Source organism: Somniosus microcephalus, chromosome 5 (genome assembly GCF_052327205.1).
Source record: "Somniosus microcephalus isolate GS21.2 chromosome 5, FLI_Smic_1.0, whole genome shotgun sequence".
Taxonomy (NCBI): domain Eukaryota; kingdom Metazoa; phylum Chordata; class Chondrichthyes; order Squaliformes; family Somniosidae; genus Somniosus; species Somniosus microcephalus.
The window spans coordinates 58310453-58338172 of NC_140991.1; the positions used below are offsets into that span (position 1 = coordinate 58310453).

A 27720-nucleotide genomic window follows, 5' to 3' on the forward strand; every position below is an offset into this window, starting at 1 on the left:
TCCCTGCCTCATCATTTTTGAGAATCTCTTGTGGGGAACCTTATGTAATGCCTGCTGGGTCCAAATAGAGCACACCCATAGATACTATCCTAGCCATGTGGCAGACCCCTCAAAAAATTCAGCATGACTTGCCCTTCATAAATCCATACTGACACAATTTGATCAGCTCATACGTGACGAAGTGCTAAGTCACTCTGTCTCTGATGATACATTGCAGTAACTTTTCTTCATAAATGACATTAACCTCGTAGGTCTGTAGTTACTTGGTTTCAGCCTCCCTCTCTTCTTAGATAATGGAGTGATATTTTAGTTTTCTAACTCATAGGCACAATTCCCGAATCTAGAGAGCTTTGGAAAATTACGGCTTGTGCATCTCCAATTTCCTCACTTATTGCTTTTAATACCCTGGAGTGGAAATCAGTTCCTAGAGACTTGCTTATCTAAGTCCCATTATTTTCTCTCTTATCATTAAAAAAAAACTTGTATTATATCCACTAAGTTCCTTCCCTTAACTTGTTTATAGGTTCCCATGAACTGCTGATATTGTCCCCTTTCTACACTGATACTAAACACTCATTTAACAACTATCATTTGCTTTTTGTCTGTTATAATCTTGTCTGCATCTATCTTTAATGGACCCACATTACCCTTAACCACTTTCTTTGTCATCATGTATTTATAAAAACTTTTGCTGTTAGCTTTGATATCCCTTGCAAGATTTTTTTTCATTCCTTTTTTGCTCCTCTTACTTTCTTTGTATCCTTTTATTGCTTTTTATGGCTCGCCCAGCCCGCTGGCTTTCCACTTTTCCTTGCATTTGTGTAAGCCTTTACTTTTAGCTTGATACTCTCTTTTGCCTCATTTAGGGGTATGTACTGGTTTTGTATCATATCCAATAATTGTTTGAATACTTCCCACTGTTTGTTAATTTACCCATTAAGCTATTATATTACTAATTAAAACTATGTTGGATTTGTATACATTATACACTTTTGAAGGTGAGATAAACAAAATCTGTATTATGAGGAGTATTGCTCCTCAAAGTATTCAAAATATTTTTGTATCTTTAGGCCGCAGTGCTGCAGTATGTCAGTGAGCAACAAATTGTGTTTCTAATCATAAAAGACCCTATTTTATATTTTTTGGAATTTTGATAGCTGACCAGCTAGTGGCCATTTTAATTTCTTTATTGCCCTCTGGAAACTGATTTGTCGGTACCTGAAGTACACTTTATTTATCTTGCGATTTAATGTCACTGCTTAATTTGTGTTAACTGCCAAGTCCATATTGATGACAGGGAGACTTAGCTTGGCTGTGCGAAGGAGACAGATCTAATTATTTGTGATAATATGCCGCATTAAGGGACCTGCAAACAAGACTCTCACCGCTTGGCTTTGTCCTAAAAGGGGGTATATGACTGGAATCAGGTTTCTGAGAGCACAGCCTGATGCTTTTGAATCTTGATTAGAGTAACCGCTGTATGTAATTGTGACCTTTTTGATATTCCTTTGATTCAATTTGGATCTCAAAGCAGAGTGGGCATAATTGTTTCTACTTTCAATGGTGGATTTCTGCTTCACTAGTGGTTGACAAGCCAGGATTGGCAGCAACACCCAGTGAATACCTGATTTCACACACACAGTTTACATTATGGGCACTGGTCAAACTTGAGTGTGGAACTTCAAGGACACTTGAGGTATTTTTGTTGGTTTACAGCAGCTTCAATAAGATAAGTAAAGTTCTGCAATTTAGTCAAATTTGCAGTGTTGATTCTTATGTTCAATTTTATTTCTTGATGAATCTGATCCATGGTTTATAGTCTGAGAGGTATGGCCTGTTAGGGTGCTATTTGTCCATTTATCAAAGTGATCCAGAGAATAAGAACAAGATACAAAAAGAAAATACTGCAAATGCTGGAAATCTGAAATAAAAACAAAATGATGGAAATACTCAGCAGGTCAGGCAGCATCTGTGAAGAGAGAAACGGTGTTAACATTTCAGGTCGATGACCTTTCGTCAGAACTCTGATGAAAGGTCATCGACCTGAAACGTTAACTCTGTTTCTCTCTTCACAGATGCTGCCTGACCTGCTGAGTATTTCCAGCATTTTCTGTTTTAATAAGAACAAGATGTCTCCTGCTATATTTGGTGCCTATCAAGGTTTATTCACCCTAGTCAGTACATTACCAAATAATTTAAGCATAAGATCGCACTTTGATTCATAGGATGTGTGTTCTTGTCTATAGGAGCTGCCTATTTTGTTGGACATGAGAAAAAATATCTGGAGATGCCTAAATTAGAGCAATCTTTGTTTCTTTGGGCCAAAGTGATGCAGTGCATTGGAGCATCAACATGCAGTAGTATGAAACGATGAGAATCAGGTTCAGTCTGTCACATAGCTGAGTACTACTCACAGCAATGTCCTTGTGTACAGCAAGTGCCAAATGTAGGCTGTGTTTTTCCACAAAAAGGGGGAATAACCTTAGAGCCACAATTGCAGACCTTTACAGTTAGTTCAGAGCATTTACAGAATTCTCCAAGCGTGTCATCAACGCCACAACTATGGTTGATGTAGGGTACAAGAAGATTAGCGGAGAAAAATGTGGAGAAACTACTTAACACAATTATAATTCTTGGAGAGTTAGACATCTGCTTAAATGGAGCACTATATTTGGATCTAATAATATGTGATTACTGTATTTGATAACTAGGGAGATGTTCATCTGGAATTATGAAGCTCTCTTTAATGTAGGTTCCCTGAAATGTACAGAAATTATAAACCCGAAACTAAAATTAGCCATTTTGAAATATAGATTTGGAAGCCATGCTAATCTTTCAGCACCCTATTATAAGGATAAGTGAAATTCACCTCACTTATTAATGGAAACCAGTTCTTTCAGTCATGGTCTGTCTGTGCAAAATAATTTTAATATTGATAGTATCGATAATATAAGGGAGCACGGTACAATAATTACACTGAGTAGCACGTGCTATTACTCTATACTAGTTCGCCTCAACTACTCCTTGTGGTAGTGAGTTACACATTCACACTATTCTTTGGGTAAAGAAGTTTCTTCTGAATTCCCTATTTGATTTCTTGGTGACTATCTTATGTTGATGGCCTCTAGTTATGCTCTTCCCCACAAGTGGAAACACTCTTATCTGTGTCTACTCTATCAAAACTGTTTCATAATTTTAAACACCTCTATTAGGTCACCCCTCAGCCTTTTTTCAAGAGAAGAGACCCAGACTGTTCATCCTTTCCTGATGGTTATAACCTCGCAGTTATGGTATCATCCTTGTTAATCTTTTTTGCACCCTCTCCAGTGCCTCTATATCCCTTTTATAATATGGCTACCAGAACTGTACACAGTACTCAAGTGTGGTCTAACCAATACTCGTTCGATAATGGGGGCCCAGAACTGCACACCATACTCCCCATTGTGGTCTAACTAATCTAGTGTTCAAATTGATGATCACTTCCTTGCTTTTATATTCAATGTCCTTTTACTATTCCTCTTTTTCAACCAACAATATAATTCCCTTGAAGGAGAGTTTATGGGAGACGATTTAGCCGTCGCTTCCCACTATGCATTAACACTAGAATCTCATTTACCCTGTTTGTGGCCCTTTCTAACCTGAACTCCTATCTTTAAAGATCTATGTACCTAGATCTCTTTATTCACTCTTAAAAGTCTAGTCACTTTCATTATTCTATTTTCCCCCAAAATATCCTACTTCACATTTCTCTTCATGCTTTGGACTTAATGACTATTCTATGAAGCCGAGCAATATAGTGCAGTACTTTATTGCAGGAGATTGTAAGACTAACAGTACGCTACAGGAATCGAATAGACAGCTTAGTAAGCAGTATTGTTTCATACATTTTTATGTAGACATTGACTGTTTCAGACCCAGTGTGAACTTGTCCATTTTTGCTGATGCAGCTCAGCAAGGATTCAAACATCCTGTGCTTGTGTTCCCTTCCCTCTTATTCTTATTCCCGTTCGAATTTTTCGCCATTGATTCTCATGTTTACCAATTCAAGTGCAGCGCAGCCAGGCTCCTGCTGTGCAGATGGGGTAGTGCAGGACTGACGCACAAAGAACCAGATGTGCATAATTTAATACCTGCTTCATGTGAATGGAATTCCTTAAGTTGCTTTCAAATATTACATTTGAACTGTTAGTTTATGAGTCTCCTTTGGAAAAAGCCTGTAGCTAGAGGCTGATTGTACTTTTAAGAACGGAAGCAAAAAGATATATTGTAAAACTCATGATTTGGACTCTACTTAAAACCGTATTTAAGTTTTTTTTTTAGCAGGAAGATAAATTTATTTTATTAAACCGTATATGCCATATATTTTAACTTTTTTTTCTATTGAGTAGCCTAGTTGAAGGGCCATGACCTAAAAAAACAAGACACTACCATGCATTCCAAGTGTAAGTGTTTTACGCAATCAGTGTCTATTTGTCCACATTTGCCTGGGGATTCAAACATCCCACACTTTGCAGAGGTCGCCATATAAGCCATTGCAGCCCATTTTGTAATGCTATAGATAAGGCAAAGGCTATAACTTAAAAGTTAAATTGTTGTTTGGTTGATGTGAATTAATGAGATTTTGGGGGTCTAAGGGAAGGATTTTTGTAGTGGGTGAGGTGAGACATTGGGATCTCTGCACGCATTATTTGTGTCTCTGCTGCAAGATATGGAAGCTGATACCGAGTGGGTCAAAAGCAGAGAAAAAAGCCTGCTAATGGTGAAGTCTCCCTGGTCCCCTTAGTGTTAGCACTGCAGGACTCGCAACTTGAAAGTGCAGTAGAAGGGGTATGGCGGGCAATGCTGCCAGTGTCGTCTGTTCCAGCTGATCTGTGAGCACATGCAGAAAGCATTCTACAAGCGCCAGAGAGGACTGGCTGGCTGTGCGTTATGGGGAGATGGATGCAGCACCTGCACAAGACTGCCTCCTGCCCCAGAGCTGTTTCCAGCTGTAGGGAGACGTCTCTCTTCCCACCAGATGTAGCTGCTTCCTGGACACTGAGCACACAATGGTAGCAGGAGAGATAGGCTAAGTTACAACAGGCATCTGATGGCTCTCTGCACCTTCAGTATAATCATTTTTTCCCACATGTCGTAGGCCTATATTAGAGGCCATTTTTGAGTTAACATTTTTCTGTCTGTGTCAGATTTATTGAAGCTGTTAGTCAGCTTTTGCTAGTTTTGGTAGATTGGCATGCATGTTTGCATTGTAATTTTTTTTTTTATTAATAGTACAACATCTCAGCAAAACAACAAGATGTTGTTAGTAAAAGCAGAAGCTTGGACAGGAAACCAGCTGAACCTTTAGTATTGACAAATTGGCGACATAGCACGTATGGAGTTGGGCAATTGGACCTTGAAAAGGTAGGAAATTGCACCTTAAATCGTACCCTGTTAAATAAGCTATAATTCTTTATGGCTAGTACATAAAATTGCTGTTGTTAACATAACATGGTGGTTAAATCAGAATGCTGACTCTTTATAATGTACTTAGATTGCTGTCTGTGGAGCATTGTTGTGTGCATATTTATTGCCACGTTTGCTGACATAGTAATAGTGACTGCACTTTGTGAAGCACTTAGAGATGTCAGAAGGATATGATAAAGCACTATATAAAGGATTTTTTCATCTATCCTGTGATTTAGGCAGAAATATTTTAATACAAAAGCAAGATACTGTGGATGCTAGAAATCTGAATTTAAAAACACAAAATATTGGAAACACTCAGCAGGCCAGGCAGCATCTGTGGAGAGAGAATCAGTTAATGTTTCAGGTCGATGACCTTTCATCAGAATTTATTACAGTGCTAGAGAGAGAGAATGTCCTAGAGGGAACAGAATCTATTTGGTTGGAGTTAAGAAACAATAAAGAAGCTATTAAGCTACTTGGTGTATTTTATAGGCCACCAAATAGTGGGAAGAAGATAGAGGAGCAGATTTGCAAAGAAATTACTGAGAGGTACAAGAACTGTAAAGTAGTGATAATGGGAGACTACAACTACCCCAATATTGAATGGGGCAGTGATTGTGTAAAGGGCAGAGAAGGGGAGGAATTTCTGAAGTGTGTTCAGGAGAATTTTCTGGATCAGTATGTTTCCTGCCCAATGCGGAACGAGGCATTGCTGGATCTAGTCCTGGGGAATGAAGTGAGTCAAGTGGAGAATGTCACAGTCTGGGAACATCTTGGGAATAGAGATCATAGAATCATAAGGTTTAGGGAGAAGGACAAGGAGCAATCTAGAATAAAAATATTAACTGGAGGAGGGCTAATTTCAGCAAATTGAGGAGGGATCTGGCCCGGGTAAATTGGAGTCAAAGACTCGCAGGCCGAAATGTAATGGAGCAATGGGCGGCCTTTAGAGAGGAGATGGTTCGGGTACAGTCTAGATTCATTCCCACAAGAGGGAAAGGGAGGGCAACCAAAGCCAGAGCTCCCTGGATGACGAAGGAGTTGGAGAGTAGGATGAAGCAGAAAAAGGGGGCGTATGATCGATGTCAGCTTCATAATACACGGGAGAATCATGCTGAATATAAAAAGTACAGAGGAGAAGTGAAAAAAGAAATAAGAGGGGCAACGAGACAGTACGAGAATAGATTGGTGGCTGACATAAAAGGAAAACCAAAGGTCTTCTATAGGTTAATTAACAGTAAAAGGGTTGTCAGGCCAACTAGGGACCAGAATTGGGAACTATAGACTAGTCAGCTTAATATCGGTAGTAGGAAAAATAATGGAATCCCTACTAAAGGACATCTAGAAACCAAAGATATAATAGTGAATAGTCAACATGGATTTCAAAAGGAAAAGTCTTGCTTGACCAACCTCATTGAATTCTTTGAAGAGGTAACAGATAGAGTAGACAAGAGTAATATATCTAGATTTCCAAAAGGCTTTCAATAAGGTACCACCTAATAAACTAATGAATAAGATCAGCGCATGCAGAGTCAGGTTAAAGTAGCAGAATGGATAGCTGGCGAGCTAAAAGACAGAAAGCAGAGAGTAGGGGTAAAGGGTAGCTATTCTGAGTGGCAAAAGGTGGGAAGTGGGGGTCCCACAAGGATCAGTGCTGGGACAACTGTTGTTCACAATTTATATCAATGATTTAGACTTTGGAATCAAACACAATTTCTAAATTTGCGGATGACACCAAATTGGGAGGGATAGTCAATACTGAGGCTGGTGGAATGGCCGGACACATGGCAGATGAAATTCAGTGCAGAAAAGTGTGAAGTGATACAATTTGATAGGAAGAACGAAGAGAGACAATACATGCCAAATGGTACAGTTTTAAAGGGGGTGCAAGAAGAGAGAAAAAATTCTGTAGTATTACTCCTATACAGGAAAAGTTCTGATATCCGGCACCGGCGTGTTGCCGATCTATCAAAAGTGCCGGACATGCAAAGTCAACGTTGAAGCATACGGAGATGAAAATCTCCGTATTTGACAACAAACACTGTTGCTCAACAACAGCTCGTAAACACTCGGCCCGTACCTTGAAGCGTCTCTGAAGCTGTTGCGAAGCTACAAAGATGCTTTCCAGAGCCTGCCTGTTAACAGAATGCGAGGAGAAGAAAAAAAAACGAACTAAAACGGCTGCTGATTTCTGCCGTTAGAGCAAAGTTTCCGGCCATACAACCTCCGGATAAACCAAAGTTTCCTGTACTTCTAATTAAAAGTAGTAAATCAGTTTGCCAAAGTACTGTTTTACAGTTGTATATCTTTCATAATTTCCAGTTATGATCGGAGAAAATGGCTGTTTTTTCCCCACCGAAGGATTTTAATCTTATAGGGAAAAAAAGTATTTTATAATGCCTATGACTAAATAATTCATTATTACAAATCATTAAAAAATTTATAAACTGATAGAGATCAAACACGGAAAAAAACCAAATGCTGTATAGTGATTGACTTCAGTAATGACTAGAGTCGTTATCAATTCTATATTTAAGTTTATTTGACAAAGATCCAAATTCTTTTTGAACTTGTAAATCAGTATTGTCTCAGTAAACTGAGGATATATGGGTAACCAAGAATATATGAGTAACCAATGAGAAACATTGTGATTTTTCCAGTTCACTTCAAAAAAGCACAAGCGCAATTCCTCTGAACATCTCTGTGCTCCATCAACGTATTTGTTTTCGCAGCATCCTGATCAAGTTAGTATTTTAATATAATGAAATAGCATCAAACTATTTTCCTTTTATCTAAGTGCAAATATATCACTTAAATTTGTATTAACTATAATTTTTGATTAGAGCTAGTCTTAAGATTAATGCCTTTTTACTCATAGCACTTTATTACAAATAAGCTTTCAACACTTGAGGGCTCTTCTGTTTGATCCGGTGTTTACATTGTGATTGGATATTTCTCACTATGATTTGAGGTGATTAAATCTAGAGACCTGATTTCTGCAGTTCATTGCAATATATATGTTATTACTGCAATGAGTATTTCAGTTTAAATTTCTTGCTAGGTAGGTAAGTTATTGTTGCACGCTATGCCAATCAAGTTGGTGTTTTTTCTGTTTGTAAAGCAGGAATGTCATCGATGTAGCAGTTGTGTAAGTTTTATGAACTAAGCGTACAGGAGAATGTTAAAGGTGTGCTTTGTGCTTGAGGCTAACTTCGTTTTGCTATTGGGGACACATTGCATTTGAAAGCATTTGTATATGAGAATGAAATTCATGTATTTCCCCTGATTCCTGACTATGTTCTAGTAAAATGTAGGAATTCCAGCAAGTTTTGAGTTAATGGTTTGTGATTTGCAGTCAGCGACGAAGCTAAGGCGCTCGCCCCTGGCCTCAAAGAAAGCTGCCCACAGAGATCTCGCGATCTCTGTGGCGAGACGTTTGCCTTTCTCGATATGCAATTGATTGTAGTGCAGTGTAATGGGAATCCCCAGCGAAGAGCTACAGTGACGTCAACAAGCTGTCTAAGCAACCAATCACATTGAAGAATTCTCACAGATAGCAAACCAGGAAATGAAAAGCAGCTTTTATCTGCACTTTTTAAAAATGTTAGAGTGCAAAATAAGGATTGGGACTTAGGTAAGGTAGAATCTGAAATATCAAACAAACTTTAAAAAAATAATTTTTTTTAAAAGTTTTTTTATTGTAATTTTTATCATAATGGACAAATTTGACACTCCACAGATATAAAAGTTAGTTTTTCGTGACCAGAACGTTTGTTTAGCAGTCAATGTGCTGTTAAAACCCCAGTTCAAAGAAAAAAGAAAAGAAAGACTTGCATTTCTACAGTAGTTACACCTATTCCAACAAGGCTTAACATTTAATGGGGTATTTAACAGCGATATTAGCACAGAAAAGCCCAAGTTTTCATCAGTTCCACTGATTTCATTGATTGCCGGTGCTTTGGGGGGGGGGGGTGGGGGGGGGGGGGGGGGTGGGGGGGGGGGGTGGGGGGGGGGGGGGGGGGGTGGGAGAGCAGTGAATGGTGGAAATGGAATGGCGGCGCGCACAGACGCAGCGGCTTTGCTTCTCCCAGGACGGTGCTATTTACGTTTAATGTTAATGTTATTTGTACTGGACTCATGGGAGCTTGCAAGATCACATTTCGTTGTTCATGTACTTGTGCATTGTACAATGACAATAAAGTTGAATTATTAAGAATTATTATTAACTTCAGGATTTCAGCGTTCAGATGCAAGTGTGCTAAATCCTGAAGCTGCGGTCAGTTTCGGAGGGGTAATAACAGTTCGCCATCATTACCCACACAAAATCTAGGCCATTACGTCATTGCATAGCATTTATATGTGCCATTCCTGTGCATGGTAATTAGAATTGTGCTGGAGCGTGTAGAAATTAATCCTTGATGTCCAGGTTGTGCTGCATTATCTATAGTACTGTAATAGCTAATTTATGCTTTTTTTAAAACAAGCTTTACAGTCTTATTTGAAGTTGAGTTGATTCGTTCTTGGGTTATTTACTCCTTTATAAATAATAATCATACATTTTTCTTCGTGTCAACAATTTGTATAGTTATGTAATTTTCAGATTCCAGCAAAATAAAATAAACTTCTATCTAACTCTTTATTATAATGCAACTGTATGGTCATCATGATATACTTTACAAGTGATTTGATCAGAAAATAATTGTACTTAGAATTAATTTACTGTGCACTTCATTGTAGAGGTTACTGTAAATTCACTTCTTGCAATTTTGAGCTGTCAAGCAAAATGAAGTAGAATTGAATGCATTATAATCCAGTTTTCCTTTAACTTCATAACTTGCAAGTAATGCATTGGCTTGATCGAAATTTGAGTTGCAGATGGTGATTCATTCCTTCCTCACTGAGGCCGCCTTGCCTGGCTACACGTTCCCTATGCAAGACATTGCATCAGCAGCATGGCTGTCACCTGAGGTCCCATCTCAACCTATCCTCTTACAACTCACTTTCTTTCAAAGTCATTGAATTACCATCCCCCAATTCCCCATGAAACTTCATTGTCAGAAGTGACTCCTCATTCTTAGTGATTTCAGTCTTCGTCTATAAATCTCCTAGTCCTTCCCCAATTTCTCAACACTCCTGTCCTCACTCAGCCTCACCCAACACAGCAGCTCGACCAGCCATACTCTTCGTAATTCCCTTGACCTCACTATCTCATGAGTTTAGCCATTTGCAAGGTTTCCATCACTAACGAGGACATCTCTGATCACTTCTTTATTTCGCTCAACATCCATATCTTCACAGTGGCCTCCAAACCCTTTATCATCACTCTCTATCCCTGGAGAAATTAGTACTCATCTCCAGTTCTCTCTGCAACTGCATCTCAAGCATCCAACCTTCTCTACTTTGACCCTCCATCCACCAGGACACCACTGTATGTATTGACCTGCTCAATGGCTACCTTGCCTTTAATTGCCTTATTCCCTCCAAGTTCCTAATGGTTCCCCACCCCTTTGTCTTCCTAGTACAATCCCCACTGACATAGCCATATATCTGATGGTGATAACCTTGAACACACCTGGTCCATTACTGGCCTGGTCACTTAGATCTAGCTTGTTGACCTTGAGCAATATCTTTCAAACAACTTCCCTTTCCATGACTACTACTCGAGAATTATTTTGGAGGGTAAGAGCAATCTCAGACGAGGCTCATCAGGAGTGTGATAAAATACTCACCACTCGCCTGGATGGTACAGCTGCAACAACATTCAAGAAGCTCAACACCATCCAGGACGGAGCAGTTCCCTTGATTGGTGTTGCTGCCATTGGATTCAGCGGGGGTCAAAGGGAAAACCCTCTAATGGTTGAAGTCCTGCATGATGCAAAGGAAGATTGTTGTGGTTGTCCCTGCCACTGAACTGAATATCCACCCCTCCACCACCAGGGCACTGTGGCTCCATTGTATATGATCTACAGGATGTATTGCAGTAACTTACCAAGGTTGCTTCAACAACACCTCTTTGCCCCGTGACCTCTAACCACCAAGAAGAACAAGAGTAGGAATGCTGAGGAAGCACCATCACCTCCAAGTTCCCCTCCAAGTCACACACTCCTGACTTAGTTAGAATCCTGGAATTCACAGTGTGGGAGCACCATCACTATAAGGACTGCAACAGTTCAAGGAGAGGGCAACTACTATCTTCTTAAGGCAATTAGGAATGGGCAATAATTGCAGCCTTGCTTGCGTCACCCAAATCCTAAGAACAAGTAAAAAATGTAGAAAAGTGTGAAGTGATCTATTTTGGAAATAATAGGGAAAGAAAATGCATCTTAACTGGTAACATTTTAAAGGGAGGAGCAGCAGGACCTTGGCGTGCAAACACACAAAGGTGTGACAAGGTAATAAAAAAAGGCAAACATAATCCTTTATTTTGTGTCTAGTAGGCATAGATTACAAATGCAGGGAGGTAATTTTGGACTTATGCAAGATCTTAGGCTGCAGTTGGAGTTTTGTGTGTATAGTTTTCAGCATACCAGTGTAGGAAATAAAAGCAATGAGAAAGGTGCAGCATACATTCACTACAATGTTATTAGGGGTTATAATTATGAAGAGAGACTTGAATAGTTCAGGCTATTTTTCACTCAAACTGAAAAGATTAAAGGGTGATCTGCTGGATGTCTTCAAGATTATGAAGGGTTATGATAAGTAATTGTTTCACGTGGACAAGAATAACAAGTGCGCACAAATGTAAGATGCCCATAAAATCAGTGAAATGGGAGGTTAGAAAAAATTCTTTGTACAAATGGTGAATAGAATATAGAATTCTTTGCCACAAACGTTGAAACAGAGTTCATACAGTCTTTGAAATGAGAATTAGGCAATAGGTTGACTAGTTGACTCAGAGAAAAACACCAGGGCAGACAGGATAGATCCAATAGCCCGTTTCTATGCTATAACATTCTGGTTCTCCTACATCTAGCCCCCTCACCACTGTCCTCACCAAACTCTTGGCTTCTATGAAACTCACCTATTGTGCCCTCACTTTCCTCTCGACCCAGCTCCTTACCAAATAGCTACCTCTCCTCGGCATGTTGGTGCTGACATTGTCCCAAAGACCACCAGCGCCGTCTCCAAGGTCCTCGAATATGTTGACAGCACTGAGCTCCCATGCCACTTCTTGTTTGAATTAACTTCAGTCTTGTCACCAAGGCCATTCTTTCTGATTGCAACCATGCTACGCTACTTTCTTGACCTCTTTGCAGTAGTCAACGTGGTCAAGCACCCCATCCTCTATATATCTCTCCTCTGTGGTTCGCCACCACTGCACTGTCCTCCCTTGGTTACACTTCTGCCTGCCCCACCACAGGTATCACATCAGCTACGATTGCTTCTCCCTTCTCCTCTTGCTGCTGCAGTCATTTCAGTGCCTCCCAAGATCTCTTTTTTAAAAATTAATTCACAGGATGTGGGCGTCGCTGCCAAGGCCAGCATTTATTGCCCATCCTTAATTGCCCTCGAGAAGGTGGTGGTGAGCTACCGCCTTGAACTGCTGCAGTCCGGATGATGAAGGTACTCCCACAGTGCTGTTAGGGAGGGAGTTCCAGAATTTTGACCCAGCGGCGATGAAGGAACAGCGATATATTTCCAAGTCCGGTTGGTGTTTGACTTGGAGGACCTGCTGCCCCTGTCCTTCTAGGTGATAGAGGTCACTGGTTTGGGAGGTGCTGCGGAAGAAGCCTTGGCGAGTTGCTGCAACACATCTTGTAGATGGTATACACTGCAGCCACAGTGCGCCGGTGGTGGAGGGAGTGAATGTTTAAGGGGGTGGATTGGGTGCCAATCAAGCGGGTTGCTTTGTCCTGGATAGTGTTGTTGGAGCTGCACTCATCCAGGGAAGTGGAGAATATTCCTTGGTGCCTTTCATTTCCTTGTCTATTTGCTGGTTCATATCATCCATCGGCATATTTCAGTTTCATACTTATGCCGACACCACCCAAGCTCTACTTTTCTGCCACCAATTCCATGCCCAGCACTGTGCTGTGTGACTGCCTGTCTGCATCAAATTGTGGAAGAGGAACTTTCTCCAACATAATATCATCAAAGCTGAAGCCATCCTGTTCAGCTCCTGCTAAACGCTTTGTACCCTAGCACCTGATTCCATCTCCCTTCTTAGATGCTTTCTAATTCTGAACCCAATGATGTGAACCTTTAGTATCCTGCTTGATCTTAAGCTAAGCTTCAAGCCCCACAACCTAGCCACTGCAAATGCTGCCTATTTGTGCTTTTGCAACATTATCAATCAATGCCATGGAAATCCTTACCCACCACTTTGTCGCTTCCAGGCCCGCTTGTGCCTGCCTCCCAATTTCCGTACTACGTGAACTACAATTCATTGAAAACTTTGCTACCCACATTCTAAGTCCTGCTCTTTTATCACTTCTGGGCTCAGCAACCTTCAGTGGCTCCATTTAGCCCAGTGGATCAAATTTAAAATCCTTGTCGTTATCTAGATTCCTCCACAGCCTCTCACTCCATACTTCTAAAACATCTTACACCCCTACATGTCAACACATGCCCTCAGTTCCAGTGACTCTATCATCCTTCGTATCCCACCCCCCTACCCCCAACTCCCTCTCCACATTTGGTCATTCATCTTATCCCCACTCTTTGGAATCCTTTACCATACTGCCTTTCTCCCTTCCTTCAAAAGAATCCTCCTTTAGCATTGCTTTTGGTCAACTCCCTGAATTCTTCTCCCATCACTATTCAGTCTCTGGCTTCACTATTACAGTAAAGGCAAGTTGCTGTTGTTAGTGTGTTTGGAAATTATTTGCAAGCCATTTAGGCTGTAATAAGGCTGACCGTAACAGAAGTATTATGGAACCTTACCTGGACTACTTAAACTTTGAATTGGAAGAGAGAAGAAAGACATTTGCCTTATGCTTGACTGTTTTGGACGAGAGGTCGAAAGCAAGACTTTCATAGTCATTTGAATATGTCTGGTTGTTGGAATGACAAGAGATGTGGTTCTGGGCAGGAATGAAGCTTGGTGATAAATAATTGTAGAGATTGGCAATTGGCAACAGTTTTAGTCCTTTGTTTTAAATAACCCTGGCTTCATCTTTAATATTAGCGTGCTTCCCCAACAATGATTACAATTTTTTGTGTATTCATACTTAGCAGCCCTGACTTAGTATGACTAGATTTTGTTTTAAATTATTAGTTTGGCATTATTCATTAAGACTAAATGGTTGATAGTGTTTAGCACTCTTTCTGGTTTGATGCTAATGGTATTTCTTTAAACAAGTTACACTGTCAACTTTTTTTTTGTTTTCTTAGGAGCCTGCAACTAGTCCAAAGCTAATCCATGAAAACAATAATGAGCCACCCTCCTCACCAAAGTATCCACAGCCATCAACAACTGTTAGTATACTTTCAGTAGCAAAAAATGAGTCTAAAATTATTTAATCATTATTTCTCATGAATGGCCAAACTAGAAATCATCTAATCAACTCTATTGCTTATTGTTGTCTTGCAATAAAAAAAATAAACTTCTCTTTGCAGGTTTCAGAAAAATATGGATTACTTTATGTAACAAAGATCACTGAGAATGGCAAGAAAGTCAGGTGAGTACTTGAGACATGGGCAATTTGTTTGAAAATTCAAAGGAGGAAAAATTCAGTTGGTTTGCGCCTCCCGTTAGCGCCTTAAGAGGGCGCTAATGGGGCGCAAAGCAACTAGCGCCCAGGTGCGGCGATGTTTGCGCTGCTCGCGAAATTAACTAGACATTTTGCGGCAGCGCTAAACACTACCGCCACGATCTCCTGCGCCGGCAGATCGTGACGTCAGTCGAGTGCGCAGTACCCCGGACCGGATATTGAATGGCGCCCCCTGCCTTACTGCCTGCCGCTAGCAATGACAGGTTGAGGGGAGCGTTTTGCAGTCAGGAAGGGACTAGGGGAGCGCTATTTAAAGGCGACCGCTTCCTGCTTTTTTTTGTTGGTGACATTTTTGCACCACGCATTCAGAGAGAGAGAGAGAGAGAGACTTCTGGAGAGATTCCACGCTGTGTGAAGGAGTTTTGGGTACTGAGCAGCACTTTGCAGGTTCATTTTGATTTGCCCTTCCTTGTATCGATTTAGAAGAGACTGTGGGGGCTGCACTCTGAGCTTCTTTCCCTGGGCCTCTCCATTGTTCTTTCCAGCAGATTTGATGTACAGTTCTCTCCAGGCCGAGATTCAAGGCTGCAATGAGCAGCATGTGGACGGAGAGCAAGATCGACCCTCCCCTTTAAGAACTGGCCGGCGCCAGTGTGTCTGTGTTCCATTGCTGACTGACATCACATGAGCTTCGCCAGCGCTCTGAGGTAGCGCCTCGTTCCTCGGCCTTTGCGCCTTAAGACAGGTGTGAAGCACCTGATTTAGCACTCCAATCACCTCCAGGGGCGATAAAAGCCAAGTTTGCCGTCGGAAGCGATAATTAGCGCCAGGCGCTAAACTTTGCGCACAGCCGATGATGGTGCCCCAAACGGGGCGATACTGAATTTTTCCCCCAAATTGTATAGTGTTTATCCCTCTGATGATGCTTGTCTGATGGTAAGTATAACATCCCACTGAAAAACTGATTAAACTCTAGTCATATATGGAGTTTAGTATGTTCCCAATTTGTTACCCAACTCGCTACTAGCTAATTTCCAATTCTAACACTAAATAACAGAAAATGCATACATCTGCAGAATAAATTCTGAAATGTTCTAATGCTAAATATTGAAATTGAAGAAATTGTACAACTGTATTGTCTCAATCAGTCAGAAATGGTACTGACATTATTCTGGGATTTGATTGGTCAAAAGGGCAGTAGTCGCTGTTTCTGAAATAGGACTGAAGGAACACTAGCATCACATATTGCAACTATTTGAAGATGAATAAAAATTATTCACTATTGATATTAGCTTAGTAATTAATTTGATTCTATGTAAATCTGCAACTCTAATGTACATAATATAGTATAATTCAGGGAAGATTAGTTTTGAAGCTGCACCTAGAATATTAAAGTTTAAATATATGCTATTTAAATATAATTTTGTAAGAACAATTCTGTATATTTGAATATCTTTTAACAAATTTTCTTCTAGGAAGAATTGGACATCATCTTGGACAGTCTTGCAAAGTTCATCGCTGCTATTTGCCAAAAATCAAGGCAGTGGAAGTGGCTGGGTAATAAATGTTTCTGCCGTGTTTTATAATGTATTACATACACAGTATCCTTCTACTGTAGTAATGATGTTCAGAGAAATGTTAGTACAATGTTTATAAACTATTCAGATCACATTAGCCCCATAACAGCAATGAGAGTATGCACCAGCAATGTATTATACTATAAGCACATTAGATCGCCTATCATTCTCAGTTATGGATTTTTGAAAAGCATAATAATAACTAGTGAATACAGGTAACTATATTTAAAACCAATTTTGAAATTTTATTGGCCATTTGGTGCATAACTGTAAACTGTTACATTGGTACATTGCATAATAGTTATTTTTGTTGAGCCAATTCCAATTTTTAAGCTATGAATTAAAAAAAAACACCACTGATTCAATGACCAGTAATGATTAGGTTTTCATTACTTTGGATTGTACCCTGTGGTCAGCCAGTTAAGCAATTAATTAATGTTTTCTGGAATTTTCATTCACACTCCTGAAAAATGCATTATTATGTGGTCTTTTTTGCAAGTAAATTAAATCAAGTCATGTTATTTTATTTATATTTATTTATTTATCTATCTATCTATCTAATATATATATATAAAACGGTTGGTCTTTCTGTCTGGCTATACAATCAAAAGTTATAGAGCATACTTACACATATGTTATATCAAAACAAAGCTTATCATTAGGGGAGTCTAATAGGCGTCAGACAAAAATTGTTCGGACAGTATACAAAAAAGGTTCAAAAAATGGCAACATTCCGCTCATTAGAGTTGAGTGACGTGATGGTTGACCAATCGGTGCATCACGGTGGGGGGGGGGGGCCTAATCCTTCTGAACTGAGGTGAGTGGCCGCCATCTTGATTTCTAACAATTGATTTATTTTTCCCACTTTGTGTGTGTGGAGGGGAAATTGTTTTTAAAAAAAGTAAATTAATTTGTAAGTGTTTTTTCTAAGCTGATTAATTTTCCTACCTTTCACCCTTTTTTTTCCTCTTGACTCACTACCTCCGCCGGGTGCCGCAACCTTGGAGGGTTACCCCACCTGCAGGCCTCGAAGCCTCGGCCTCTCCTCGCCAGCCACACCCGAGCTAGGCACCGCTGGGCCTGCCCCGCGATCGCCACCATCTTGGTAAAGGCTGGCGGCGCGGGACTGAGCCGAGCGTAGCCATCGCCGCCATCTTAGTAAAGGCTGGCGGGGCGGGAGTCAGCGCGCGCGTCAATGTCGGCCCGGAGCGCGACCTGAGCTAAGGTGAGTCCGGCCAGGCCTCACGCCCTGAGCTAAGGTGAGTCCGGCCAGGCCTCACGCGCTAGGCTGCGCACCGGCCGGCCCTGAGGCGCTGATCGGCACACGGGGGCTTTGGCTCACCGCGTCCGGGCTCTGAGGAAAGGCAGAGAGAGAGGGGGAGGGAGGGACAGAGAGGGAGGAGGGGGGGGTGGTGGAGAGAGAGGGGGGGGGGGAGAGAGGGGGGGGGAAGAGAGAGGGGGGGGGAGGGAGGAGGGGGGGGGAGAGGGAGGACCTGCGACCAGGAAAAGCCTGCGGGACAGACGGCATACTAAACGAGATGATTAAACACACGGACAACAAAATGAAACTGGCTATCCTAAAACTCTTCAACTTGGTTCTGAGTGTCGGTTATTTCCCTGATATCTGGAACAAAGGACTCATAACGCCCATATACAAAAGTGGGGACAAAATCGACCCAAACAACTATCGAGGCATCTGTGTAAACAGTAACCTGGGGAAGGTATTCTGTAGCATCATAAACAAAAGATTTATAAACTTCCTTGAGGAGCATAATGTCTTGAGTAAAAGCCAAATTGGATTCCTGCCAAACTATAGAACATCCGATCATATCTTCACCCTACAGACCCTAATTGACAAACACGTTCACCATAACAAAAGCAAAATCTACGCATGCTTTGTAGATTTCCAGAAGGCTTTCGACTCCATCTGGCATGACGGTTTATTCCTGAAACTTATCGAAAGCGGGGTAGGAGGGAAAACATATGATGTAATTAAATCAATGTATACAAACAACAAATGTGCAGTTAAAATTGGAGACAAACAAACAAAATACTTCCCACAGGGGCGGGGGGTGACGCAGGGCTCGCCAATCTCACCGACACTCTTTAATATTTACATAAATGGATTGGCAAAACTACTTGAACAATCTACAGCACCCGGCCTCACCCTACATGAATCCAAGGTTAAATTCCTCCTCTATGCAGACGACCTGGTTCTGCTGTCACCAACTAAAGAGGGTCTACAGCAGAACCTGGACCTGCTGGAGTCGTACTGCCAGACTTGGGCCCTGACAATAAATCCCCAAAAAACCAAAGTCCTTGTGTTCCAGCAAAGATCCAAACATCAGGGACCCAAAATAAATTTCACAGTAGGAACAACCAAAATTGAACAAACCACTAACTACACATACTTGGGCTTAAAAATCAGTTCTACGGGAAACTTCAAACTGGCTGTGAATGAACTGAAAGAGAAAGCAAGAAGGGCTTTCTATGCCATCAAAAAATCAATCCAAATAGAAATCTCAATTAGCATTTGGCTCAAAATTTTCAAATCAGTAATTGAACCAATTGCACTCTATGGCAGTGAGGTATGGGGACTGCTAACTCACCAAGAATTCGCAAAATGGGACAAACACCCAATTGAGATCCTACATGCAGAATTCTGTAAAAGTATCCTCCGGACTCAAAGGAAAACAGTAAACAATGCATGCAGGGCGGAACTAGGCCAATATCCATTAATAATCACTATCCAAAAAAGAGCCACCAAATTTTGGAATCACCTACAAATGAGCAACCCCCAATGCTATCACTACGACGCCCTGAAATGCCAAGAGCTGACCATAAAGAAGAATACCCTCAGTCAACTAGTCCTGGGACTCAGTGAAGTAACTACTAACAATACTAACAATAACCAGCCCCAGGACAGTGACAGGGTAACACAAAGAATTCGACCCAACACAATCGTCGCTAAGCAAAAGGAAAAATACCTGACATATTGGGGAGAAACAACAAAAACCCAAAGCAAACTCAATTGCTACTTGGCCCTAAACAGACAATACAACATAGCTGATTACCTGACCATGGTAAAGGATAACAAACTGAGAAGAACCTTGACAAGGTACAGACTTAGCGAACATAGCCTAGCGATCGAAAAAGGCAGACACAGGCAGACCAGGCTGCCAAGAGAAGACAGGATATGCTCTCAATGCAGTCAGGGAGTAGTGGAGACAGAGATGCACTTCCTCACAGCCTGTGGAAAATATCAGGACATCAGGGAGAATTTCTACCAAAAATTCTCACAAATATGCCCTGATTTCAGAAATCTGAATGACAACCAAAAACTCCCATTCCTACTGGGAGAGGAGAGAAGCTGTGTAACACTGGCGGCACACTATGTTACAGCTTGCCATGAACAGAGGGACAACCAGTAAACTAAGAAAAGAATATATATAAACAATGCGAATGTATATTTATACACTCAGGGATACACCTGTTTATACACTGTATGAATAGAACTGCGTTTATGTGCTCAACCATAAATGTATTTTGATGCTTTGGCAACATAAGATGTAACTTATCATGCCAATAAAGCGATTTGAATTGTGAATTGTGAAATTGAGAGAGAGAGAGACTGCTGGATTTAGTTCGGGATTAGCCTGGAGAGAGAGAGAGGGGAGGAACGCCTCTGGCCTGGCCTGATCGACCCCTGCGAAGGAAGGAAGGCGGCGAACTCTCCCTCCCTGTCCCACAATTCACAATTCAAATCGCTTTATTGGCATGATAAGTTACATCTTATGTTGCCAAAGCATCAAAATACATTTATGGTTTAGCACATAAACGCAGTTCTATTCATACAGTGTATAAACAGGTGTATCCCTGAGTGCATAAATATACATTCGCATTGTTTATATATATTCTTTTCTTAGTTTACTGGTTGTCCCTCTGTTCATGGCAAGCTGTAACATAGTGTGCCGCCAGTGTTACACAGCTTCTCTCCTCTCCCAGTAGGAATGGGAGTTTTTGGTTGTCATTCAGATTTCTGAAATCAGGGCATATTTGTGAGAATTTTTGGTAGAAATTCTCCCTGATGTCCTGATATTTTCCACAGGCTGTGAGGAAGTGCATCTCTGTCTCCACTACTCCCTGACTGCATTGAGAGCATATCCTGTCTTCTCTTGGCAGCCTGGTCTGCCTGTGTCTGCCTTTTTCGATCGCTAGGCTATGTTCGCTAAGTCTGTACCTTGTCAAGGTTCTTCTCAGTTTGTTATTCTTTACCATGGTCAGGTAATCAGCTATGTTGTATTGTCTGTTTAGGGCCAAGTAGCAATTGAGTTTGCTTTGGGTTTTTGTTGTTTCTCCCCAATATGTCAGGTATTTTTCCTTTTGCTTAGCGACGATTGTGTTGGGTCGAATTCTTTGTGTTACCCTGTCACTGTCCTGGGGCTGGTTATTGTTAGTATTGTTAGTAGTTACTTCACTGAGTCCCAGGACTAGTTGACTGAGGGTATTCTTCTTTATGGTCAGCTCTTGGCATTTCAGGGCGTCGTAGTGATAGCATTGGGGGTTGCTCATTTGTAGGTGATTCCAAAATTTGGTGGCTCTTTTTTGGATAGTGATTATTAATGGATATTGGCCTAGTTCCGCCCTGCATGCATTGTTTACTGTTTTCCTTTGAGTCCGGAGGATACTTTTACAGAATTCTGCATGTAGGATCTCAATTGGGTGTTTGTCCCATTTTGCGAATTCTTGGTGAGTTAGCAGTCCCCATACCTCACTGCCATAGAGTGCAATTGGTTCAATTACTGATTTGAAAATTTTGAGCCAAATGCTAATTGAGATTTCTATTTGGATTGATTTTTTGATGGCATAGAAAGCCCTTCTTGCTTTCTCTTTCAGTTCATTCACAGCCAGTTTGAAGTTTCCCGTAGAACTGATTTTTAAGCCCAAGTATGTGTAGTTAGTGGTTTGTTCAATTTTGGTTGTTCCTACTGTGAAATTTATTTTGGGTCCCTGATGTTTGGATCTTTGCTGGAACACAAGGACTTTGGTTTTTTGGGGATTTATTGTCAGGGCCCAAGTCTGGCAGTACGACTCCAGCAGGTCCAGGTTCTGCTGTAGACCCTCTTTAGTTGGTGACAGCAGAACCAGGTCGTCTGCATAGAGGAGGAATTTAACCTTGGATTCATGTAGGGTGAGGCCGGGTGCTGTAGATTGTTCAAGTAGTTTTGCCAATCCATTTATGTAAATATTAAAGAGTGTCGGTGAGATTGGCGAGCCCTGCGTCACCCCCCGCCCCTGTGGGAAGTATTTTGTTTGTTTGTCTCCAATTTTAACTGCACATTTGTTGTTTGTATACATTGATTTAATTACATCATATGTTTTCCCTCCTACCCCGCTTTCGATAAGTTTCAGGAATAAACCGTCATGCCAGATGGAGTCGAAAGCCTTCTGGAAATCTACAAAGCATGCGTAGATTTTGCTTTTGTTATGGTGAACGTGTTTGTCAATTAGGGTCTGTAGGGTGAAGATATGATCGGATGTTCTATAGTTTGGCAGGAATCCAATTTGGCTTTTACTCAAGACATTATGCTCCTCAAGGAAGTTTATAAATCTTTTGTTTATGATGCTACAGAATACCTTCCCCAGGTTACTGTTTACACAGATGCCTCGATAGTTGTTTGGGTCGATTTTGTCCCCACTTTTGTATATGGGCGTTATGAGTCCTTTGTTCCAGATATCAGGGAAATAACCGACACTCAGAACCAAGTTGAAGAGTTTTAGGATAGCCAGTTTCATTTTGTTGTCCGTGTGTTTAATCATCTCGTTTAGTATGCCGTCTGTCCCGCAGGCTTTTCCTGGTCGCAGGTCCTTGAGTTTTTCAAGAAGTTCTTTTTCTGTTATTATGGCGTCTAGCGGGTTTTGGTTATCTTTTATGGCCATTTCTAGCTTTTCCAGTTTTTTGCACATTTGGTGTTGCTCTGGTCTTAGTGTGTTTTTCTGGTATAATTTTTCAAAGTGGTCTACCCATGTGTCCCCATTTTGAATGGCCAAATCGTCGTGTTGTTTTTTGTGTAGTGTTTTCAAGTTTTCTCTCTCTCTCTCTTTTCTCCCCCCAGTCTCTCTCTCTCTCTTTTCTCCCCCCAGTCTCTCTCTCTCTTTCTCCCCCCAGTCTCTCTCTCTCTCTCTCTCTTTTCTCCCCCCAGTCTCTCCTTTTCTCCCCCCCAGTCTCTCTCTCTCTCTTTTCTCCCCCAGTCTCTCTCTCTCTTTCTCCCCCAGTCTCTCTCTCTCTTTCTCCCCCAGTCTCTCTCTCTCTTTCTCCCCCAGTCTCTCTCTCTCTCTTTTCTCCCCCCCAGTCTCTCTCTCTTTTCTCCCCCCAGTCTCTCTCTCTCTCTTTTCTCCCCCCAGTCTCTCTCTCTCTCTTTTCTCCCCCCAGTCTCTCTTTTCTCCCCCCAGTCTCTCTCTCTCTCTTTTCTCCCCCCAGTCTCTCTCTCTCTCTTTTCTCCCCCCAGTCCAATTATTTTTTCCAATTAAAATGCTTTATTGGCATGAAAGTTTACAGAGAACCATATTGCCAAAGCTTACATAGCAAAAAGGTACAGTTTTCCAACATTCTGTAGGTGTCAATCGATTTGACATTTGTTGGGTACATACAATATTACTTTTAAACAATATTAATTTTAAACAGTCTTTCTACTTCATTTGGTACGTTCAATATTAATTTTAAACAGTCTTAATTTTAAACAGTCCTCAGGTTGTGACATGTTGTTACATATTTGGCCCCAAGGTATGGTCTGTCTCCTTCTCCTAGGACTAATCTCAATTTTGACAGATCATCCAATTCCTTGAAATCTGGGGTTGTTTGGCTTAGCTTGTTGAACAATATGTTTCTTGATGTGTTGAATTTTTCGCATTTTAGGAGGAAATGCATTTCTGTTTCAACCTCGCCAGCCAGACATTGATCGCATATTCTATTCTCTCTAGGCTGCCAGGATTTCTTGTATCTGCCTTTTTCAATTTCCAGTTGGTGGTCGCTTAGTCTGTACCTGGTGAGGGTCTGTCTCTGTTTTGTGTCTCTGATGGTCGTGAGGTAGTCTGCCAGTTTATATTCTCTTTTTAGGGCCCGGTAACATTCTAATCTGCTTTGGCTTTCGGTTATTTTGTTCCAATGTTCCAGGTAGGTTTCTTTGCATTTTTTAATGATTTGGTTCACTCGGATTGGTGTTTGGGCGGCTGTGTTGGTCTGGGGCTGGTCAGGGTCCGGCTGAGTACTTAGTTTCCGTAGCAGCTGACTCAGGGGACTCTTTTCTGGGTTTAGCTCTTGGGTCTGAAAGGCTTTGAAATGAAGGGTGTCTGGGGAGCTAGATTTGAGGTGATTTAGGAAGTTTAGTGCTCGTTTTTGGATGTTTATTATCAGTGGGTATCTGCCTAGTTCGGCTCTGCATGCATTTGTTGGCGTTTTCCTTTGGGTGCGAAGGATGCTTCGGCAGAATTCTGCATGTAGGGCTTCTATTGTATGTTTTTCCCATTTAGTGTAGCTTTGGTGATTTAGCGGGCCCCATACTTCACTACCGTACAGTGCAATGGGCAGGATTATGCTGTCAAATATTTTGAGCCAGATTTTGATTGGGATTTGGATGTTGTAGAATTTTCTTTTTATTGCATATAGGGCTCTTCGGGCTTTTTCTTTTAGTGCATTCACTGCTATGCTGAAGCTCCCTGATGCTGTAATAGTTAGACCAAGGTAGGTGTAGCTCATAGTGTGTCCTATAGTGGTATCACTGAGGGTAAACTGGTATTTGTTTTCCTGACATCTGGGCCTTTTTTGAAAAATCATGATGTTGGTTTTCTTTAGATTTACTGTTAGGGCCCAATTTTGGCAGTATTTGTCGAGTAGGTCTAGTTGTTGCTGTAATCCCTGTTCTGTGGGAGACAGCAGAACCAGGTCGTCCGCATAGAACAGGGATTTCACTTCTCCATCTAGGAGACGGAGACCTGGTGACTCGCTTTGCTCCAGCATGTCTGCTAATTCATTTATGTATATGTTGAACAGGGTCGGGCTCAAATTGCAGCCCTGCCGGACGCCTCTTCTCTGGGTGAAGAAATCGGTGCGTTTGTCTCCAATTTTGACCCCGCATTTGTTTTTCAGATACATTGATTTAATAAGGTCATAGACTTTGCCCCCTATTCCACATTGAAGAAGTTTATAATAGAGCCCTTCGTGCCATATAGAGTCAAAGGCTTTCTTGAAGTCGATGAAACAGGCGAATATTTTCCCATTTTTTGTTTGGTGTATATGTTTTTCAATGAGGGTGTGAAGGGTATAGATATGGTCGGCGGTGCGGTGTTTTGGAAGAAAGCCTATTTGGTTTTTTCTGAGGATATTATGTTTGTTAAGAAAATCAAGTAATCTACTATTTAGAATACTGCAGAATAACTTCCCTAGACAACTGTTGACACAGATGCCGCGGTAGTTATTTGGGTCTGATTTGTTTCCGCTTTTATATATGGGGGAGATTAGTCCTTGGCACCAGATATCGGGAAAACAGCCTGAACGTAATATGATGTTGAATAATTTGAGTACCGCACCCTGCATCTCCATATTGCTGAACTTGAGCATTTCATTTTTGATGTTGTCTGGGCCACAGGCTTTCTTTAGGTGGAGAGATTTTGTTTTTGTGGCCATTTCTTTCCATGTGATTGGGGAGTCTAGAGGGTTTTGGTTGTCTTTGATTGTTGCTTCTAATGTGTGGAGTTTTTCTGTGACCTGATGTTGACTTGGGTTTGTTTCGTTTATTGGGATGTCTTTGTAGAGGTTTTCAAAATGTGTTCTCCAGATGTCGCCATCTTGGATTGGTAATGCTTGCAATTGTGTTGTACTCAGGTTATTCCACATTTCCCAGAATTGTTTTGGGTTGGTGGAGTTTTCAATTTCTTCTAGTATTTTGTGGGTATAGTTTTGTGTTTTGTTCCTAATGGTGTGTTTATATCTTTTGAGGGTTTCATTGTATCTAGTACGTAGGTCCGGATTGTTTGGTTGGCGATGCTTTTGGTTTGATATTTTTCTCAGGTCTTTTCTGGCATTTTTGCATTCGTGGTCAAACCATTTCTTATTTTTATTTTGTCTTTTGTGACTCTTCCTCTTCTGTTTCACGAGGTCGGCTTTTACAGCTGCCTCATGAAAGATCATATTTATATCCTCTATGGCCATGTTTACCCCATCTCTGGTGATCTCATATAGATTTTCTTTAAATTTTGAAATTTTACTTGTGAGATCAGGTGAATTTAGTGCTGTGATGAATTTATCTCCACTGTCTGGGGCCCATCTGTATGTCTGGTTTATTTTATGTAGCTTACTGGGTTCCTTTTTTGTGTCTGTAGTTTGGGCAGAAAGTTTAAGGTATACATTTATTTGGTTATGGTCTGAGAGGGGTGATTGCTGCCTGACAGTGAATGCGTTGATATCGCAGGGGTCCAGGTCAGTGATTGTATAATCCACCACACTAGACCCAAGAGTTGAGGAATATGTGAGTCTCCCTAAGGAGTCCCCTCTGAACCTACCGTTAACTATGTACAGGCCTAAGGCTCGGCAGAGTTGCACTACCTCCCTACCGCTTTTATTTATTTCACAATCGAGGTTGTTTCGGTTTGCGATGGCTGGTGTGACATATAGAGGGGTCTGGCCAAACACATGGTTGTTGCCCTGTGGGTCTATGAAGTCAGGTTCACATCCTGTCCTTGCATTTAGGTCCCCACATAGTAGCACCTTTCCTTGGGCCTGGAAATGGCTGATTTCCATGTGGAGAGTGTCAAATATCTCCTCTTCAAAATATGGCGATTCTATTGGAGGTATGTAGATCGCACATAAGTAAACATCGTTTTTTTCTATTCCTATATTTTTATCTAATTTTAGCCATACGTGTGATTTTCCCTGTTTTATCGGTGAGATGTGTTTGTTCAGTTCTCCTTTATACCACACCAGGATTCCCCCGGAGGTTCTGCCCTTGCGTGTCTTAATGTTCTTTACTGAAGGCACAATAATTTCATGGTACATTGGGGGACAGTGGGTCGGCATGTCCTTTTGGCACCATGTTTCTGTTAACACAATTATATCAATGTCTTTTATAGCTTTTAGGAATTCAGGGTCTGTACTCTTCATCCCAAAAGTTGAGGAGCGGAGGCCCTGGATATTCCAGCAGCTTATGTGGAAAGAACGCATTTATATAGTTCAATAAAACGAAATAAAATGGACCTATTTTGTGGGATGAGTGTGGAAACACTATTTTCTATAATGCTAAATGATGATTTAGTATAAATTTCATGAGGCATGCACATATATCTATCTAATAGTAGTAATAATACTGATAAGATAACAATAATGATAATGATAAATAACAATATTAATAATTTCTCCGGCTTTCTATCAGGCTGTTCAGCATCGTCATGATCTTTCTCAGTTCTTGGTCTACAGTCTGTGGTCTAGAGGGGGGTCTTGGGTTCTGTTGTTGGTTTTGTAAAGGGGGGTGGGGGACATTGGTGGTCCTGTTTGGGTTACGGCTCCCAATGGTAGAGGGGGTGGGAGGGCTGCGTCTTTTGGCAGTGTTTATGAGGTTTTTTGCAAAGACCCACATCCGCTGTTTGAGTAGATGTATTTCGTCATACCCCAGTCTCTCTCTTTTCTCCCCCCAGTCTCTCTCTTTTCTCCCCCCAGTCTCTCTCTCTCTTTTCTCCCCCCAGTCTCTCTCTTTTCTCCCCCCAGTCTCTCTCTTTTCTCCCCCCAGTCTCTCTCTTTTCTCCCCCCAGTCTCTCTCTTTTCTCCCCCCAGTCTCTCTCTTTTCTCCCCCCAGTCTCTCTCTCTTCTCCCCCCAGTCTCTCTCTTTTCTCCCCCCAGTCTCTCTCTTTTCTCCCCCCAGTCTCTCTCTTTTCTCCCCCCAGTCTCTCTCTTTTCTCCCCCCAGTCTCTCTCTTTTCTCCCCCCAGTCTCTCTCTTTTCTCCCCCCAGTCTCTCTCTTTTCTCCCCCCAGTCTCTCTCTCTCTTTCTCCCCC

General features: G+C 41.4%; 1 protein-coding gene across 3 annotated transcripts in view; it reads left to right on the forward strand.

Moving 5' to 3' along the window:
• arhgap12b (Rho GTPase activating protein 12b) overlaps positions 1-27720 on the forward strand; it is a 248580-nt gene that overhangs the window by 126886 nt on the left and 93974 nt on the right. For all 3 annotated transcript variants that reach the window (XM_085987657.1, XM_085987656.1, XM_085987658.1), the window contains exons 6-10: positions 5272-5403; positions 8109-8192; positions 14782-14865; positions 15007-15068; positions 16577-16658. In XM_085987657.1, the coding sequence (XP_085843783.1) occupies positions 5272-5403; positions 8109-8192; positions 14782-14865; positions 15007-15068; positions 16577-16658 (444 nt within the window). The remainder of the gene's footprint in view (positions 1-5271; positions 5404-8108; positions 8193-14781; positions 14866-15006; positions 15069-16576; positions 16659-27720) is intronic.